The following is a 20,662-nucleotide window of genomic DNA, read 5'->3' on the forward strand; positions in this document are numbered from 1 at the left end:
ACACACACACTAACACACATAAAAAGCTGGTGCTTCAAAATCATTATTCAAAATATTTTTATTGAGTAGAAAATGTATATCATGTGTCATATTTATAAGAGTTCTCAAAACACTTAACTCTAAACTCCAAATATTTGTTCTTAAAAGCAAGTTTTGTTCATTTCAAAACGTAAACACAAAAAATATATAGCTTGGAATCTGTTCATTTCTGTTAGTGTTAGCTTCAACACTCAGTGCTAATAATTCTGGAAAATGCCCCGAATAACTCTCCAAAATACAAATCATAATGTCAGCCTGTAACAGACAACAAAAGCTGTGAGAAAGTCACACATGTTGAGTTTTTGAAATTGTGTCATAGGCTACATTATTAACCTGGTTTATGGCTGCATTTCCTGTTCTGGGTCCTTCATGAATGGGTCTCAGAGGGGAGTTCACGAAATTTTAAAATGTTCTTCATGTAGGCACAGCTTTTGGCTTCAGGAACATCCTGCTGTGCCAGTAGGCTGGATTGTCAAACGATTTGTCAACAGCTGCAGGTTCACCTACCCCGACTCCAGCTCGCACTTTTACGTATGGTTCAAACCCAGATCGATGTGTCTCTGTGCCCCCCGTTGCTCCTTCCCCTCCCCTCTGCATGTTCTGGTACACCACTGTGTCTCCAGCCAGGGTAGCAAAGCAGTCCATGTCCTCATACTCATATGCCTCGTCCTCATCCCCTCCCTGTATCTTCAGCTCCTTCCTGTCTTGAAGAGCTTGTCGCAGCTTCGGCTGTCTGTTTGTGTAATGATAGTTACTGTCTTCCACATACTCATCCTCCTCTTCCTCCTCCTCCTCAACCATCCTTGCTGATGTCAGGGGAGGCGGAGGAGGAGGGTCATGTGCTGGAGGACTGTCATCTTTTTCATTACCCCTGATGTCCATGTATTCATACTGGACATCGTTAGATCCCTGCTGCTCTGAATCCGAGTTGTGATTGCTCCTTGTGTGACCTCCCCTGACCTCCGCAGTAGGTGTGGTGTCACCTGAGCATGCCATCGCTTGTGACGATACAGAGGAGGTGCGCTTCTTGTTCGGCTTCCGCCAGTGGCTGTTGTGTCTGGGCGAGACAGGTGTTACACATGTCTGCTTGTTCATATACTCATATTCTTCATCATCTGGATCCAACACGCCTGAAGAATGTGACTTGCGCATTCTGCCGTGAGTGGCTCGCGATGTGGACAGAAGGGTTTCTGAAAAAAAAAAAGAAAAACTGATAAGGTGAGGTTTGCATTGCCTGATTAAGATGTACTCTTCAAATTGTTGGCCATGTACATTGAAATTATAATTTCAATAGACAACACATATGCTATCAGTGATCAGTGATGCTATCACCTCTCTCTGGACTGTCTCCAGGAAGCACGTATCCATTCTGGTCTTCTTCTTCTATCTCTGGTGATGGAGTATCTGGTGGCCCACCAGACAAACTGTCCCTCTGCGACATGTAAGCGCTGTCCTCGCGATGTCGTCGTCTTTTCAGGCTCCCAGCCAGAGAAAAGTCCTCGCTCATCTCCAGCTCCACGGCCGTGCCACAGCCCTCCGAGCTCTCAGACACAGTGCGGGCTGAGTTTAGTCGAGAGCGGGACTGCCACATGGCCTGCACAAGACAACACAACCAGACCTGTATTAGTAACGTGACAAGAGTGGGAATGTGCAGTAGGATGATGCTGGTGTTTCAGCTACCTGTCCTTGGTTGTCGACACCTGGGGTCATAGGCAGGTATCCAGCCACGTTTGGAGAAAGAACCACCTTTAGTTTTAAATAAAGAAGTGAGCTTTTAGATTCAGGAGGTGACTGAAAAAAACAAAACATGCCCAGGTATAAAACTGACAGAAAGTAGTGTCTCTTACTCTGTGAGTGTCTATCTTTGAGAGGCGACTTAGGCTCCTGGACTGAGACAGGTAGTGGGGGGCTGGAGTGATGCCATCTACCACGTCCTCCTCCTGGACCACCATGTCCATGTCCATGTCTAGGTCATCAAGGTCATCTGCACTCTTTTGGGCAAGTTCATCTGGACCTGTGTCCTGTTGGCTGCAGTCCTCCTGGTAAACAAAAGTGAAACATAGATTAACATATTTCATGTATACTTTAACTCTACAATACAAAAGTCTCTGTCTTCAGTGGAAAGTAAGTGCTGTACAAAGTAGGTGGCCACTGATAAAAAGCCTTTCTTACCTTGATCACTAGGTACCGAGGCGGGTCTCTGGCCATTCTGGTAAATTCATTCGCCAGCTCTTTGAATGTTGGACGGACATTCTCGTCAATCATCCAGCCTAAAAATTTAAACCAACAGCCACAGTTAGCCCGTCAGTTCAATTGAGTTGTTGATGCTAATGCTCATCAAGGAGAATCTGAAACTGACATGTAGTTAATATAAACAAAACTATGAGTATACAGACGTGCACAGAAAGAATCTGGAGTCTACCTACGTATCTGCCTACTTGTGCGCAACTGTCAAAATATGATTACTCGTAATGCCTTCTCTGACTTTACCAACCCCAGCTTTAAATAATTATAGGTGTTTATCATTTTTAACATCTTTGTTTAGGGTGTTAGAATGCTAACATTTGCAAACTGGCTCTAAAGTAAGTACTTGACATTTTTACTGGCAATGCATGTAACAGTTATCATGACGTTTCATATACCACCCTCAAGGTGGTGCTAGAGGGTAAGTCAGGGGGTCAAAGTCAGTAGGATTCATTATCTGAGCATTATAAATGTCTGTAAAAAAGTTCATCACAATCCATCGATAGTTGTTGAGATATTTCAGTCTGGTGGACAGCTGACACCAACACTGGCTTCCCTTTGCAAAATGCTAGCGTGGATAAAAAGCATATATTTGTAATACTACTGCTATGTTGTAGTTCAGACCAGATGTGAAAAAAGGATAGAAAACAGGCACTCACACTTGACCATGACCATATAGACATCAATAGTGCAAATTTGAGGCTGGGACAGACGCTCGCCTTTCTCCAGCAGATCAGGAACTTCCTGTGGACGCATCGAAGTGTACGGCTCTGCCCCGTAGGACATCATCTCCCACACTGTCACACCTAAAAGAAGGTGACAGGTTTAGTACACCATGAAACAGCATCTTCACTACAGTTTTCATAGACACTCCAGTCTAACCCAGCGAAGACTTAAGACTCACCATAACTCCAGACATCGCTCTGATGTGTGTATCTGCGAAACAAGATGCTCTCTAGGGCCATCCACTTGATTGGTGCCTAAACACATAAACAGAAACTGTCTCACAGTGTGTAATAAATTCATGTCAAAGGCATTCTTGATGAACTTTGATCATTTTACTGAGTGTCCATGTGTCTATGGTATGTTTTCTGCCAGGTTACGGACCTTGGCCTCATTGTAAAAGTACTTCTTGTCATCGGGGTAAAGCAGGTCTGCAATGCCATAGTCTGAGATCTGAGCAGTGTAGTTATTCTTCAGGAGAACATTTCTGGCAGCCAGGTTCCTGTGGACCACCCTGTGCTCTTCTAGGTAATACATACCCTGATGAGAAAGGACAACAATGCTTTTAAGTGCTTACGCTAACAGTGGAATAGACCAAATCTTCTGTGAATTTATAAACATATAACTTACAAATGCACAAACACACAAAGATGGTTGGTCCTTTACCTTTGCGATTTGGACACACCAGTTGAGTAATCTCTGCGGACTGAGCTTGTTCTTGCAGTTCCTGACGTGCTCCAGCAGGCAGCCCTGACTGCTGAGCTGGGTGACGAGCTGCAGGCTGTCTCCAGGACAGATACCCAAGATCCTGACAACGTTTATGTGGTCCAAGCTTCCCATCGTCATCATGTGCTGCAGAGAACATTTAGATTTGGTCACTGAGGACTAAAAGGAAAGTCCAACAAAGGTCTATCATTTAAGGTTCAAATATCCACTTCTTGTTGGCCCGACAGTTGGCTCTGGAGAGTTTGAGGATTGTTTCTGCATGGGTTCAACTGTTGTCAGCTTGGATTCACAGAAGTTAAAATGGATTCGGATGACAACCAGGGTGAGGAGAACAAGAAAACTAGTTGATGCAGAAGTACAGTAGATGCTTTAGCATCAGTTACATCAGGAAAGAAGACTATTTCTTCATTGATGGAAGAGCAAAATATAGCAGCAAAGGCTTTTCACAATGGAAAATATGTTTTTCACCCTTCTCTCAACTGGCTTCAGCAAGAGTTTGATCAATGAATTAACTGGTGAAGCTCTGCTGTTGCTTTATATGGTTCATTTATTGTATTGGTAAGAGTAAGTAAGCCCCTGATAGATGGCAATGGACCAGTGATTCATCCAGTCACATACTGTGTCAGGTTTGCTTCAACGAGGTTGCCTCGGTGTGACAGGAAATTCAGGAATTGAGATATGTTGTGAGGAAAATGAGTACTTGAAACACACTTGACATGCAGATCAACAGGAGTGATTTTAGAAGTCTCTTAAGGTAAGCTTTGACAAGTTATTTTGGGTTGCTAGAGAAATCCATAGCAACGTCTGTGAATTCAAGATGACTCTGCAAACCTTCCATAGAGACTTTCCAAGCGTACCATCAGTGAGTATTTGTTACACACAAGTCACATTTTCTTACATCTGTCAGCTCATTGAAGGTCTGCCTGCCACTGCGATCCTGAATCACCTTTATGGCAACAGGAAGCTTCACAGTATCGCCCTCAGGAATCCAAATGCCCTGAGAGTTAAGAAATAGAGACAGATTTATACGTTTCTAAATACATGAATATCAAATATTCAAGAGGAGGATTGTATAGACAGTCACTCCTACCTTATGGACCATTCCATACACTCCGTTACCCAGCAGCTTGATCTTACGCAGCTCTGTTGGCTTCAAGATCCGAACATTGACTTTAGTGCCTTTTTCTCCAGGATCCATAGGCTCAAAGCTCTGTGGGCACATTGATCATACGTCAGCACAAACTTAACTGAAGCATAGCAGCATCAATAAAGACGTCAGGTCTTTTCACTGACCTCTCCGCTCTCCATGTATCTCCTCATAGCTCGCTTGCGCCGAATTGCGAGACCTCGGCGGTAGAGAATGGTGAGCACAAAAATAGAGAACGAAGCAAAGAGAATTGCAATCACTCCCAGGACGATGGCTGTGGTCGCTTGGCTAACAGCAGATGAGCGGGGAGAAGAGATGTCGCATTGTCAGTACCTGACACTAAAGCAAAAAATCGAAACTATTTAAAATATGCCAGAATGAGAGGAGCCCCTTACCCAGAAATGTAGCGAGATGACCCAACGCAGTCACGAATTCCTGGACCATAGCACCTAAAAAAACGCAGACAGGAGGTTCATTCGATATTAACACAAACATATATGTGAACACACTGAGGGGGCTCTAATCACTCCTTACCCTTGGGTACAGTTGATGTGGCACGGTTCACAGCTGCCTTGCTTGTTGGGGTATTTAAAGATGACTTCCTCCCCTCCCATCAGACCCTCTGGACACGAGGAGACGCAGTGTGGACCGTCCTGCAGGTTGGCGCATGCTACACACTCATCTGCTCCCTTTAAAGGAGGAGGGACAGACAAACGCAAAGGAGACAGAACTTTACAAAGAGAAGGAATACGTTCAATATAGAGTTAATGTTAACTGGAATGCCATTAGGGGGCAGCAGCACACCCAAAGAGAAAAGAGAAAGTCATACCGGGCCTGTGCAGGTCTGCTTCCCCCCCTGGACCTTACACTCGGAGTGGCACGGCATACACTCCCCTGCCTGAGTAGCAAACTCACGCCTCTCCCTGCATTCAAGGCGAAAATTATTCACTTTCAACATCTTTGAAAAGACTGCAGATAAGATTGAAACACTCAGCAAACATTACACACATTAAGGCAAACACCGATTAATTTTATTTGTATGATTAGTCGTTTTTTAAAGACTGACCCGGTTAAGAACATGCAGTCTGGCACGCACGTTCCTCCCCTGCTGTATTTCTTACAGGACACACACTGGTTTGGCCCCGGACCCCAGCAGCCATCAGAGGAGCACAGGGGGTCGCACACGTGACCCTCGTTAACTACAGACATCAACAAAACAAAAATGATGACATCATCTCTTCACACTGACAAGGAGCTGGTTAGAAATGATCCAGCGTCGCTCACCACACTGGTCTCTCGGTCTGTTGTCTTTGACGTCGATGTGTTTCTGGCGTCGCTGCGGACGGGAGCGGCTGCTCAAGATACGAGTCCAGTTGACAGTGTCATGGTAGCAGAGCTTCTTGTTCCCTGTGATGTAGACGCCGCCGTCGTTTATTTTCCGCAGCGAGCGCAACCCCAGGGAGGTCAGCGAGGGGATCTTCATCACCAGAAGAGAGTAGCCCCTGTAATGACGGGCAGTCAGTAAATGTGTGGAGAATAACAGTTGCCACCATTGTGATGTGATGGCAGCACAGAAGGAAGCAAAGACGGCTTGATAATCACAATTTTATGAGAACTTTATAAACCATCTGTTTGAAGTTTGAATTCATTTAAGGGTCATTTCAGGTTTTGCAATTTCAAACATAAAGTACAAGTTTCAACATCATGTCATTAGTCACTGGTGGTTAGATTTCACAACCAGCAAGTAAGTTTCTCATAGGATTGAAATCTGTACGGACTTTCTTTGCTTCCATAAAATACAACCACATTCTTAGTTCCCAGAACATTGCAGCCAAACACCAAATCATCGTACTTAAAATCAATTTATATCAGAAAGAGCATGCAAGAAAACCAGTGATCTCATTAAAAATGTGTGCCCACCACCAGTCCAATCACACAATCCCAGTACTGAATATGCCCTGTAATACTAATAATCTAAACTAAGAACATGGATTTTAACGGTTGTAGATGACGGGAGGATACAGGCGGCCATGTGAAACATTTACTGTACCTTTTAGAGCTCACTCCTCTAAACAGGGTAAAACAGAGATATAACAAGGGAAGAAGGGATACAAGATACAAAAAGACAATCAGATCATGTCTGCAGCGCAGTGAAAGATACAACAACATGATAGTGGCATGACCTTTGTCAACTCGAGAAGCGAAAACAATCGCAGAACACGGGCAGGGAAACAACAACAACAACTCACTTGTAAAGAGTTCTGCCCTGAATGGTTTGGAGGTTGGAGAAGACTGACAGGTCGGACAAGTTTCTAGGCCACGACTGGATACTGAGGATGTCTGAAATGGGACACATTGTGTTTCAGAGGGTTTAAGCAGATTACAAACGCCTGTGACGTGACATTAAAAAAAACACACACAAATGCACACACACATACACACACACACACACACACACACACACACACACACACACACACACAGACACACCTGTAATCTCCCTCACAGTGTTGAAGATTTTGAGTTTCTCTGGATCGAGGGCTGGTACGCCGTTGTAATCATCACTTTGAGGGGAGAAGAAAGAGGAAAAAATTAACATCTGTGGCTAAAAAGATGGAAGCACTCATCACAGGCCACCAGGGTGCAACTATTGTGGTCACACATGCACCCAAATATCTGTCAAGTGCCCGATATGTAGAGCAATTTGTTCTTATAGTAAGTGAGGTTATCGCCATTTCTTGTTGTGCTATGATTTAAATGAAAAAACATGTTTGCCTATTTCCACCTTTATTCTTATTGACAATCATTTGCATTATATGCTAAGAAAGAACATTAATTAAAATTGATTATTGGGTGTACTAGCACCAGTGCAGCCAGTGTTAAAATTTAGCCTGGAGTCCTATTATTAAACTATTAAACCATTGAAAAAGAGTCTTGTTCACCCTTTGATCCCAGTCACCAGGAAGTGCAGACTGCCCTGGATCGTAGTGCAGTTTATAAAACTGTCGATGTTCAGAGCGTCAACAGTCTGTCTGGTTGGACTTCCTGTGCCGTGGCAAGCTGTGAGGAAGATGAAGAAGAGGAGGAAGATCTTCAGGACGAATTAAGTCACTTAAACCATGTTATGCTGTTTTATTCTATTGCTTCCATACATTTTAAAGGGAAATTCTATACTTGTTACTCCATTACATGTATTCAAAAAGCTATAGTTACTTTTCAGATAAAGAGTTTTAATATAAAACAAATGCTCAACCAATAGTTTCTAATCTTTTTCAGATATTTTATTACAGTACACCATGAACAGCAGCTAAAAGCCAACTCACCACATCCAGCTCATACTTAACCAAAAGTGAAAATATGGTGTTAAATGCAGTGGCGGTTCTAGACCAGTTTTAATAGGGGGGCCAGGTTTGGGCCGGCTTTTTTGTTAGGGGGCACATACAAACCGGGAAAAAAGATAAATCCCTCATTAAGACAAAACAGTGTTTACAATTTCAGCAATTTTGATTGGGTAGTAAACTGCTGAGACACTTCATTTCTGTCTTTCCCTTCAGAACAAAGTCATTGCAAGAAATCTGTCATTGTATTATTGATGCAGACTCCCTGTCGGGGGGGCCACAGCAGGGTCCAGACTCGGAGTTACGGGGGCACTGGCCCCTGTTGGCCCCCCCCTAGAACCACCCCTGGTTAAATGACTACTTTGGTAAAAGTAAACGTCACCCATATAAGTGACTTGAGTACAAGAAAAAAGTAAATAATTAATTATATATATATATGAACGTATATGCTGTTAACTCTAACTCTAATATCCTGCTTGATTACTGGAATCACTGTTTTGTTTTGTTTTTTGTTTTAATCCAATTACCAAATAAATCAATGTAAACATTGTGGCTTTGATGCAGCATGCAATCTACAAAGTAAATAGTAACTACTACAAAGTAACTACAGTTATGAAATGAATGTAGTGGAGTGGGGGTAAGACATAGCGGAAAAAAAAAACACTCAGTATCTCAAAAACATACTTAGTATTGTACTAGAGTAAATGTACTTGTACATGCAGATATTTTTTTCTTTTTTTACCTTACTCCATTATTTTAAGTAAAGGATTATTGAACCAGAGGTTTAGCTTAGACTGTCTTGAATGAAGCAAGGTATGTGTTTAATTTTACCTTTTGGACAGAGGCCTCCGCAGGGTTCACATCTTTTCACTCCGTATTTCTCCACCTCCATTTTATCAGATGGGCAGTTGCTCACACATGAGCTTCCATCAACCACAAAGTTTGCTGAGGAAATAAATGAATAAGTGATTTTTAACAATGGTAAACTAAAATGATGCATCCACAGGTTAAGATACAAGTATCACTTTACAACAGTTTAGCTACTGGAACGTCAGAAGAAGGTTTGTATGATGTCTAAAAACATAAAAACTGCAGCTGTACAAAAACTGTGAGTCTTTGTGGGTACAAAGCAGTGTGTGTGTGTGTGTGGACTCACTGGGGCACTGGGCCACACAGATGGAGCCATACTGGTACTTGGCATTGGGGTTGGGCTCCATCTTGAATGTGTGCTTGTTGTAGATGAGGGTCTGAGGACACAGAGGCACGCAAGAGCCCGAGTTGTTGAAGTTCCTGCACGCCTGTAAAACATCATGTAGAGTATGTCATGTCAGTAACAAAGCTGACAGATGTGTTATGTCAGTTTGTGTCTATGACAGAAATTTATCATGACAGACATTGTGACTTGTCATAGCAGAAAAGGTGCAGGTGTAAAATAACAATGGCTCTATTGTATTCAAATTTTGACAGTGTGCCACACAATTCAGCCAAAGTCAACCTTATAATTTACATTTTTAGTTTTTCCTTATGGGACATGTCAACATGTCTCTTCTGATAAAAGGCTCTTTGAAGCTGCAGACTCACAAAGCAGTTTGTATCCAGAGGTCCAGTGCAGCCTCCAGCACACTCAATGTGGCAACACTCGCTCGGGCTTCGACCAAAGCACCGGCTGTTACACTGAGGGGCGCACACGGTCTTTGTCACTGAAAGAGAGACGGAGATTGTGTTTGTTCATTTCAACTGGTTCCAAACTTTTTGTTAATGGTACCACAACATAGTTGTGTTTTTCTTGCCTCCATGCCCCTTTCAGCTAAAAATGACACCATGGTTATCTGTTAGAAACATGCATTTTTATGTTCAAGGACCTTACAAATAAAATAAGATTAATGTAATTTATGTGACATACATCAACCAAAATTAATACACAGGCATCAGGAAGAAAAAAAACTATTTTATGCTCTGTTGCAGCGTGGATCTAATGCTAACCCTAAAAAGAAAGAATATAAAAAAAACTGTAAACTTGTACAAATGAGTTAAATGTATGCTTTTCATTTCATTTCATGTTAAGGATTGAGATATAGCTTATCATCATCTTGTGCCTGAAACACGCACTTGCCAAAAAGCATGTGTTCTTACATTGACAGGGTCATATTTAAAAGGGTTTCAATATTGTGATTTCAGCGTTTGATTCTTATTTCTTCTGTTTTGATGTTTGAAGGTTTCAAGGGACAGTTCGCCCCAAAATCAAATACATGTTTATGTTACCTGTAGAGCTATTTCTCCACCTAGATTGTTTTGGTGTTAGCTACAGAGTTTTTGAGATATCAGCTCTCAAATTTATTGGAACTAGATGACACTAGATGAAATCTTGCGGCACCTTTTGCTTGTATTTGCCCAGGGCCACCAAACCCGGCTTGTAACCACTTAGTCAGAGACTAGAATGATTACATGCATGGGAAAATGAAAGGGATGTTGATGTCACTCACATATCTGGCACGAGTCATTTCCTGGACCCCAACATGGGACGTCTCCGCAGGCTTCGTTGCAGGCCTCTAAAATAATATTTTATCATCAGTGGAGCAAATTTTAAAGAGAAATTAAAGGTGAACAGGATCCAGTGAGTGTCTCCTCTTTAAAACAGAAGATAATCGATGCTTATATGTGTGATAATCATCTTGATCACTCACTTTCAGGCCCATTGCCCTCGATCATAATATCAGCTGATGCATCCTTCACGATGTCCAGCCAGTTCACCTGTGGGGCGTAGCTCAGGTACTTATTCTGGATGATCTTGACTCCTCCCTCCAGTATCTCTGTGGGCGGCACACAATCATTTAAACATGGAAAGACAACTAGCAAAGCGAGCCCGAGCAAGCCCCGTGACTCATCCCATTGACCTCTGCCATTGGCTGTTTACTACAGCACATACAACCTCAGTGTAATGTGCTGCGGCTCATGTTACACTGGCAGTTGAGCGGTTGAGCACACAAGACATTCCAGGGACTTCACATCACGGCGGCTACACACACCGCTGCTCTCTGACGACCAGTACTCTGAAGGTGTGGCTGCACTGTGTGGGCGTGGGAGCTCCAGCAGTAACCAAGTGTCACATCCAGCCTGACTTTATCTGCTCCGCTCAAGCCTCCCACACTTAAACACACTAACTGAGCCACTTCCTGTGTACCTGTAAGATGTGTCAGGCCCAGTTCTTGGAGGCCATGCTGCCCGTCCTTCTGGTAGTTGACCATCACAGCCAAAGCGTAGCGGCCCTCGTACAGTGTGGTGCCTCGGATGACGCGCAGGTGGTCGAGAGGAAGGCGACTGAACTCGTTGACGGCGAACAGGATGTAACCGGTCACCTCTCTGATGGACTGCATAGTTGAAATAGAAAAGGAAGTTAAAGGCAAAGACTCTTAAACTTAAAGGTAAAGTCAGTAGGGTTTGTTCCAGCTGTCCATGAACTCAGCAGAAAGATAGCTGACTGAAAAGTCCTACGCTGCATGCATAGTTCGGGAGTCGTTCCAACTTTGGTGCGTTCATGTTTCATCAATTCGGAATGTGTGACAAGCGTGGACGATGTTTTGCATTTTATTGCTCAGAGCGTTTAACAAACAGAATGACAGATGTTTTCGGTATTTGAGTGACAGGAAAGAGCAACAGAAATAATTTTACAAACACACATGTCACCATCAAACCAATGTTTACTTTCTGACCATCTTTGAGCGTCATATGATGTCAATTTTGCCAATTCGGACATTTTCTCAGACTTGAGGGGCTGTTCGCGTCAAATTTTCATTTTCAAAAATGCAATGAAACTAAAGTAACAAGACTGTTTTTAAATTTTAGGAGAAGAATGTACATATATTTGTGTTAAAATTTAGGGAGTAAAAGTAAAAAAAATAAAAACTCAAGTAGAGTACACATACCTGAAAAATCTACTTAAGTACAGTAACCAAGTATTTGTACTGTGTATTTGCCAGCTGAAGAAAACTGATTACAAAGATACAAACCAGCTTTCTGCTTTTGTTAGCCGTAGTGATTGTTATCAGAGTCACAACTTGGCAGCAGAGGTGTGTTTGCTTGTGTTGTGAGTCACTATGACTGGAGTGCTGTGACTGAATTGGAGAGAACTTGGAAGGGGACAAAAATAAGCTCATTGTGAACATGAGACACACACATCATCCATTACAGACGGTGATGAACAGCTTCTTCTGTTACTGGCATCAGGTTTATTCACGTCCTTGTCTGGACAGGTTACCACGCTGTCTCTTCTCAGTGACACATTCTGGGAAAGGATGTGAGAGTACTGCTTTCCCCATCTGTGTTTTAAACCTCACCTGGAGGAAGGAGAAGTCTCTGGTGTGCTCCATCATGGTTATCTCAAGGTTGCCCATCACAATCTCACAGCCGCTGTACATGACCTTCATCAGGTTGTACTGGATCTCTGAGTTTCCCGTCGTGCTCAGAACGTTCTGGGTGCCGGAACAAATGACCACTGGAAAAGTGAAGAATTCATTCTTGTTAATGAGTGTCTATAATGTCAATATGTCCCATGAAATCCAAAGAAAACACCAAAACCAACAATTGATATATTGAATCAATTGAATTGATCTATTTCACAAGTGTCTGTGTGGCCAGAGCCTGATATAGCTTGTTCATCCACTGTTGTTCAGAAATGATTAAAAACACATACATGACCCTCACACTGTTACACTGTTTGACAAGTTCCTTTTTACCATAAACTTATTTATATGTATTTATTTATATTCATGTATTATTTATAAATATTTTTTAAATTGATCCCACACACAGTCTTGCTGCTGTAAACACTCAGTAGAACACCAAATGTGTATCAGTCCGCAGCTGAAAATAGTCCCCATCAAATACGCTACTTAAACCTGTTTGAGTGTGAGTGCCCAGCACTTTCAGGACATCATGTAGTTAAAAAAATAAATAAATAAAAAATGAAGGTAGAAAACTGAAGTGAAACCAGAACTTCTGCGATCTGTTTCAAAAGTGAGAAAACGTTACTCAAAATCCCTTTGACGTTTTAACCACGCCGATTACTAGAAACAAAGAACTATTTACAGCATGCTGTGTCTCCTTGGCTTGCTGGATATGTTTTGATGGAAGTTTCTTTAAGTTTAATCTTGTTGCTCATATTTCTGTTGCTGGCCGTCTTTAACAAACCCAACTTCCTATAAGCCCTCTGGACCTCCACAGGTAAACATCACTGCTTGACCAGTCTGATGAGTCAAAGCGTTGTATTTAGTTCAAGCATGCAATTTTCAAGATAAAATCAGAGAAGAGAGGACTTAAAGCTGCAGAAGTTTTTAAGCAGAAGAGATTGCAGCCAGAATGGTGACAAAAAACTTTTATGGATTTGCACGAAAAACCAAGTTACAAGATGTTATAAGTACCAGAGCTGCTGTGCTAGCACATTTTCCTGGGAGCTGTAGTTTCCTTTGTGCTCACAAAGTTATTGCCATTCACAGGTTTCAATTTCTAATTGCAGCTGCCATTGGGGAGGCTGATTAGTCTTAGATGGACAGTATATCTCAGGGATAAGATTCATTTTTCCAGAAAAATACTGATGACAGAAATGATGAAAAATTGCTTTCACTGAGTTACAGCAGCTGGTGGAACAGGGGCTCTGCTAGATGTGATATCGTGACTTCAGCTCTCTTTGTGATTAAATGTTTAGTTCCTGGTTACAAAGCACTGGCCTTGTGGCTGAATGCTGCAGACAGCTGGGGGAGTCGCAAAGTACTGAGAGACAGACAAATGCATTGTTGGTTTTGGTCATTTTATGGGATTAGTATTCATTAAGAACAATATAGAACAACACTGACAGTTTCACTGTTTTATGTGTCACAAGTCAGTAATCATTAAGATAGTAGTATTGGGTGTACCACCTAAAAAGTCAAAAAGAGAAACATACACTGACGTTCACAACACAAGTTCAACTATGCACATTCTATTAAATCATTCATGAAGAAACAGCATAAGCCCTAATAAAGACTGTGCTATGCCACTTACTACAACCCACTGTGTTTTCATTGCACAATATCAATGAATGTACTGTAACAGTGTGAAACAAGCTGAGGATTGTGTACAGGACATGTCCCTCTCTGAGACAAACATACGTTTGTTTATGGTGTGTGGGAGTTCAGCCATTCAGCGTCATTTGAAGGCTGCTTTGCTATTCAAATGTCAGACAGGAGAGAAGCAGCAGAGAGAAAGTGACCAACAGAGAGGACAGAAAATTAAAAACATAATATGTGCACATACTTCGGATGAAGAATTGGCTTGACCAGTTTGGTATCTGCATCCATAATTTGGGATAAACTGAAAATGCCACAGGGAATTCTGTTAAATACACTATATCACTTCCCCTGAGCAGATAAAATGATTTTATTTCTAATGATTTTGTGTCATCTGCCCTTGTTTTCCTCTGTTTCCTTTTATTTAAGGGACCAATGTAGTCAGATCAATTCCCTCTGAGGGTTTTATGATCTTCTCCATCACATCTCTTTGGTACTCATGTGAATATTAATCTGGATTGACTGTGCATCATATAAACCAAAGAAAACAACCAAACAAAGCAGGGGCGGTTCTAGGGTGGGGGCCAACAGGGGCCAGTGCCCCCGTGACTCTGAGTCTGGACCCCCCTGTGGCCCCCCTGACAAGGAGTCTGCATTAATAACACAATGACAGATTTCTTGCAATGATTTTGTTCTGAAGGGAAAAGCAGAAATAAAGTGTTTCAGCAGTTTACTACCCAATCAAAATTGCTGAAATTGTAAACACTGCTATGTCTGAATGAGGGATTTATCCTTTTTTCCGGGTTGTCTGTGCCGCCTTACAAAAAAGCCGGCCCCAACCTGGCCCCCCTATTAAAACTGGTCTAGAACCGCCACTGAAACAAAGAAATGAGGTTTCTGCTTCTGTGAAGGCGAATGACCCATAGTGACCATAGCATTGAAAATCAACAGCAACATGTGGTAGAGAGAAGAGTCATATTTATTCTGGATAATCCACAGAAAACTGTTTTCATCAGGGTCTGTTTTTTCTTTAATAATCAGGACTCAGTATCTATTGTCTAGAAGTGTGGCTACTGATTTCTTTAGATATAATTTCCATTCCTTTCTGTCTAGATGCCACTAGAGATAAAGGTGAACATCTCTTGAGTCATTTGAGTGAAGTGACCCTTTAACCTCAGCCCAAGCATTACCGTGACCTAGTCAACTCTGACTATTTACAGTTGTGTTGACTTTGTTGCATTTGTATCTGAAGAATGTGTGTTAAACCACACTCACACAAACACATTCCACCTATGTAGAACAACAGGATCAACAAGGGCATAAAAAGGCTAATGATTAGTAACCTCACAGGCACAGAAGTCAAAGTGTGTGTGTGTGTGTGTGTGTGTGACAAAGACAACGTCCTCCATCTATAAAGTCCTGATAAGGGTCACTTTATGGTGTTTCTGAGAACACCAGGTTCACAAGTACTGGCTCCGTTCCAAACACACGTTTAATGGGTCAGTTAAAATCACAAAAACGCATACGTCTCCCCTGTTTGCTCTGTATGGTGTCTAACCATGATAGATCTGGTTTTATCTGAGGATGTTTTTTTGTATTTCAGGTTTGGAAAGTCCTGCCGCCGACGCGATACGACAGAGGTGAATGGAATTTTGTTTACGACAGTCAAGGCCTTCTTTCCAGAAATAATGTCTCACTCCTAGCAGCGACGTCTGTGGATTATCAAGAACATGGTTTCTGGGAAGACACGGTTCTTTTGGTTTCTATTAATGTCTTGTTTTCAAATTGTTGAGCACAACAAACACAATTCACTTTCGAGGGGTGAGTGGAGTGGAAGCAGGACGCTCAGATGATATTATATCTCAAAATCTGAACACATACTGACGTCAGAAGGGTTATCTGGACTTGAAGAGGCTAAATATTTTAAACAGAAACCCTGTGTTTCAAACTGGGGGCATGGAGTTTGAAAGACATGAGTATTTACTAGGCTAGGAATGGAAAGAACAGGAAAACCAGTTATTCGGACTCAGGATTGTGGTTAACCCTAGCCCTTCATCTAAATGAACTATTTAACATGTTGCTTGGTAAGTGGTTTATTAATGCGTAAAACCAGGACAAACACATTTATCGTGTAGGTCCTTTTTAATTGGTTTTCTGTTTAAAAAGTAACACCCATCTTTTATGTGAGAAAAGTACCTATAAAACTGACTTATTAACGTGATTTATATCCTCATTTAATCAGGACAAAAGCTGAAGTAATACAGTAGTCCCTTTAATACATTCTTTAGTGGTGGTTTTGCACATATTTTTCACCACTTTGTTGTCATCATTTGCTATTTTCAGCAATAAAAGTTACCCTACACTGTCAGAAAATACAATTTAAAATGAACAAGGCTGATATGAACATTTTCTTCTTACTCTGCTCCTCATTTTTACTCTCTTTACAGTAAAACGTAAATGCAGCATATTAAAAGACTCTGCTGAGCTACATTATGATAGGAGTAGGATTCGGTGTTTATAGAGCTTGACGCATACAGACACGTCAAAAATTGGATCTCGGTCTCTGCTGTATCGATGTTGACCAGTAACTTTTTATCTGTTCCCAACAAACCCATTAACTTAATAGGAGTGTAATCACTGAATGTGACACAGCTCTGCAGCTACGCATGCGGTTGCCCAGGTATATCTATATATTATTCTGCGTCAGGGTTATCAAATTAAGTTTGTGTGACTAAGTCTCAATCAGTTTGTTTTCCAGAACCTTTTGCTCATAAAAAGCCATACAGTTGACGTGTTGTCAGTTTATGAACTGCTCAAGGGTGAAGCTCTTTATCAACCCCACCTTAGTTAAGCCCAGAGAGCACCCTTGCTGCTATCAGTGGATGACTTGAGCTGTTGACTCTGTAACGCTTGGAATTGCCTGTTGGGAAATACTCCTGCACGTACGCTCAGGAACCTTCCATACGCTGCAGTATATACAGTATGCATACAGTACAAGCATGGCCCACTCAAGAAGAGGGCGAACCGGTGTGTTCACATGCAGCACATCGTGTGACAAAATGGTATGTCGGCCATACACACAATGTACACGCTGCAGCTCAAAATCTTAACAGGCTGAGTGGGTTTTCTCTGTCAAAGGAGGACTTTCAGTGTCGGCAGATGGATGATGGAGAGAAAAGGAATGGGGTGGAGGGCTTAGAGTCCACACACACACACACACAATAGCCCTATTTGTGCAAAAACAAGTGTTGCAGTGCATCAAGATGTGTCTGCACTGACACAAACACTGCAGTATGTCCACTTCTTCTATTACAAACTATCATATACTGCGCATGAACTCAACGCAAAATGGTGTCATTGTCCTCGGCACTACATTGTAACCCAACACATGACGATAACATAACAAGGATCAGGTTCAGCTGTTTTTTTTCATTCGTCTGTTACCGGGGTTTCAATACTGGAAAAGAAGAGAAGGAGAGAAAGAAAAGAAAAGAGGGAGGAGGAGATAAACAAGCTCAATAAAGCGGTTGAGACGATGACTGAAGTAAACAGAAACTTGGCACAGGATGGACAGAGATTACTGCATACCTGGTAGGCAATGCGCGAAGGCGCGCGTGCACAAACACAAAGACAGACACCTGAGCACATGAACTATTTCAATTCTTGGGGCATTCACTGGCTCACAGCCACAGGTCGTGCACAAATTGATTAGAAGATTATTTTCTGCCAGTGCGCAGGACTGCTCCCTCACACTGAACAGACCAAGCGTTGCTTTACATCACACATTGGCAACAGGAGCGACAGCATATTTGCTTTTTGACTTATCTGTTTTTTCGATGTCACACCTGTAAACGTACAGACGCAATCTAAAGAGGCAACACCTGATGTTGTTGTTGACATGAAAGGACTGAAATCTAATTTTACACTTACATTTATATCCATTGATCAATTAAAGGACATCAAGGAATGTGGTGAAGGAGGCATGTTGTTGTGTTTGGACGTCTGTTCTCCTGGTTTACTGTGGATTTTTGTACATCTTGTTTTGTATGTTGCATTTTAGCATGTTGTCATTGTGTACAGCTGCACCTTGACCATGTCTCTCTACTGGGACTTCCTGACAAAGTAAATCTGAAATGAAATACTCAACATACAGGTTCCTATTTCTACATCGGCATAACAACAGCAACCTCTTTCCTGACTGCCTGGTTACTCCACAACAACATCCTGTTCATCAGCTGGCTGATGAGTGAAAACGCTGAATTTATATCAAAACATGCTTCTGAAATTCCTGAAAAAGTCTCGGTTGTCTTGTTAGGTTTGCATCAATGCTTGTCTCCTCAGAATAAAGAATCTACCTCTAATGAAACACAAAGAACACAGCAGGTCATTGTGCTTTGTTACCTGAGCATCAGCTGCCCGAAGATTGATGAGCTCATGTTCACATTGTTTTTCTCAAACTCAGAGCACCACCTGATTCACCTGCCGCCAGGTGACAGCAACAAGAGCTGGAGGCCAAAGTTCAGAGTCTCTCTGAGATTCAAATCACAACACTTCTCTCTAAGGTGGAGAGTAACTAACTATATGTACTCAACTTGTATTCGAAATTTGTATTCGAATACAAGTTTGATGTAATTCTTGAGGATGCTACTTTCTCGAAGAAGTATTGAATTTTCTCACTTCACTACATTTATTTGAGTCATAACTCCACAACTAAAGCAATCCTTCGATCAATCGATCAGTCAATCTGCAATTTTTTGGATAATCTGTTTATCACTTTAAAAGTAAAAAATACAAAACATTACAAGTTACAGCTTCTCCCGTGTCTTATGTGACACTAAACTTCATATATTTGAGTTTTGGATTCAAACACAAGTCATTTGAAGACATGAGCCTGAGCTCTAGGTGTATTTTCAGATATGTTATGATATGCTAAAGGCCAGCAGTTGATCTGGAAAACAACTGGTAGATAACTGCATTGTAAAATGAGTTAAAAGTAATAACTAGTTGACACTTGTTACTATAAAGCTATGACATTTTTCATACACAACATGATCAGATTCTAAAATATGATTAATCATGTGATTGAACTACCCAGTAGAACAGAAAGCAGTTCAGTTGGCTTCACTTCAGCCGCCTCCAACATGGAAGTAATTACATGCGAACACATCAATTATAATCCTTTAACATAACATGTAATGCCACTGATAAGGGACATTCTGCTCTTGTGTACTTAAAGCAGGATTCCTTGCTTGCATTAGAGTATTTTAACATTGTAGTATTACTACTTTTATTCAACTACAATTTGAGAATACTCCCCCCAGCACTGACTGAACGGACAAATATTTAAACTTATCAGAGGTAAAGTTTTTTCCATTGTAAAGGCTGCGGTTGTCAGTCAACAGGCGGTGAAAGGTTGGGCTCCTCCGTCGCAAAACCTTGAAACAATTGAGTCAATGCATGATAAAGCGCTCAGAGTCGTGGGAGAGGTGCAGGTGACTCACTGCAAACAAGTTTTACGTGTGCAGAACAGGTTCTGGTGTCTGGGGCTTGTGAGGGAGGACAGGTGTTTTCTACATCACAGACTGTAGTACGCGGCTCTAATCCAGGTGTTGGCAGGGATTACTCAAAACTAGGGCTGACACTGCAAATGTCGATGAGTGTTGTGGGGTACATAGAAGTTGATCGTGTGTGTGTGTGTGTGTGTGTGTGCGTGCGTGCGCGTGTGAGCTCACCTTCTTGTGTCTGCGCGTTGCAGAGCTGGAGAGCGCACGGCAGCAGGACGCACAGCACCTGCTGCACCCTCCTCGTCAAAGCAACCATGCTCGCTCAGATTCCCAATTTCCCTGGTGACGTCTCAAACAAACACGGTGATCACATTAGGAAGAAGGAGTGTGTCCTTTGCTCGTCACAAATCGTCCTCGGTTTCGACTTCAATCCGAGGGAGACCATTTAGAAGCAGGAGGGTTTCAGTTAATCCAGATCGGTTTTTACTCCGTCCTTTCGTTTCCCTTCCAGATGAGGAACTAGTCGTGGAAAACCTGTTTGTGTTTTTTCTCTGTGTGGCATTTAACTGAGCCGCGACTTTCCAAGCCGCCCGCTGCGGTCTGTGTGAGAGGAATCACTACATGTCAGTGATTGGAGCGCAGCGCGCAGCCAATCAGAGCCCGGAGCGCCTGTTCCTCTGGCACTGATTTATCTGGGAGGGACCTACCTGCAGCCAGACGACCTCACAGAGCACCTGGTGGCTTATATGCAAAGCCTGGATACCTCGAAAACGCCTCGAAGGATGAATTGGCGCACGAAGCAGAATTATTTAAATAACTCCAACCTACGTATGAGATGCTTCACAATAAAAGCCCTAAACACTGAACTAACGATTAGTTCTCACTCATTATTGTTCATCT

The 20,662-nt window shown here is 42.1% G+C and overlaps 1 protein-coding gene across 2 annotated transcripts; it reads right to left on the reverse strand.

Moving 5' to 3' along the window:
- Positions 1–40: 40 nt before the first annotated feature.
- Positions 41–20,363, reverse strand: erbb3a (erb-b2 receptor tyrosine kinase 3a). Of its 2 annotated transcripts, XM_030421462.1 has the most exons (29): positions 19,991–20,363; positions 12,552–12,709; positions 11,399–11,585; positions 10,902–11,027; positions 10,701–10,766; positions 9,799–9,917; positions 9,374–9,515; positions 9,049–9,162; positions 7,822–7,939; positions 7,370–7,443; positions 7,129–7,219; positions 6,930–6,947; positions 6,164–6,381; positions 5,946–6,078; positions 5,709–5,802; positions 5,414–5,568; positions 5,275–5,328; positions 5,026–5,167; positions 4,823–4,942; positions 4,631–4,729; positions 3,673–3,858; positions 3,391–3,546; positions 3,188–3,263; positions 2,943–3,089; positions 2,212–2,309; positions 1,887–2,078; positions 1,720–1,785; positions 1,372–1,633; positions 41–1,229 (listed from the first exon to the last, which is right to left on the reverse strand). In XM_030421462.1, exons 1-29 carry the CDS (start codon positions 20,076–20,078, stop codon positions 454–456), a joined length of 4,275 nt encoding a protein of 1,424 aa, XP_030277322.1. In that variant the 5' UTR covers positions 20,079–20,363; the 3' UTR covers positions 41–453. The 2 variants fall into 2 exon arrangements, with proteins under 2 accessions (XP_030277322.1, XP_030277323.1); XM_030421463.1 differs by lacking the exon at positions 6,930–6,947.
- Between the last annotated feature and the right edge of the window lie 299 nt (positions 20,364–20,662).

Source organism: Sparus aurata, chromosome 6, assembly GCF_900880675.1.
Source record: "Sparus aurata chromosome 6, fSpaAur1.1, whole genome shotgun sequence".
NCBI lineage: Eukaryota > Metazoa > Chordata > Actinopteri > Spariformes > Sparidae > Sparus > Sparus aurata.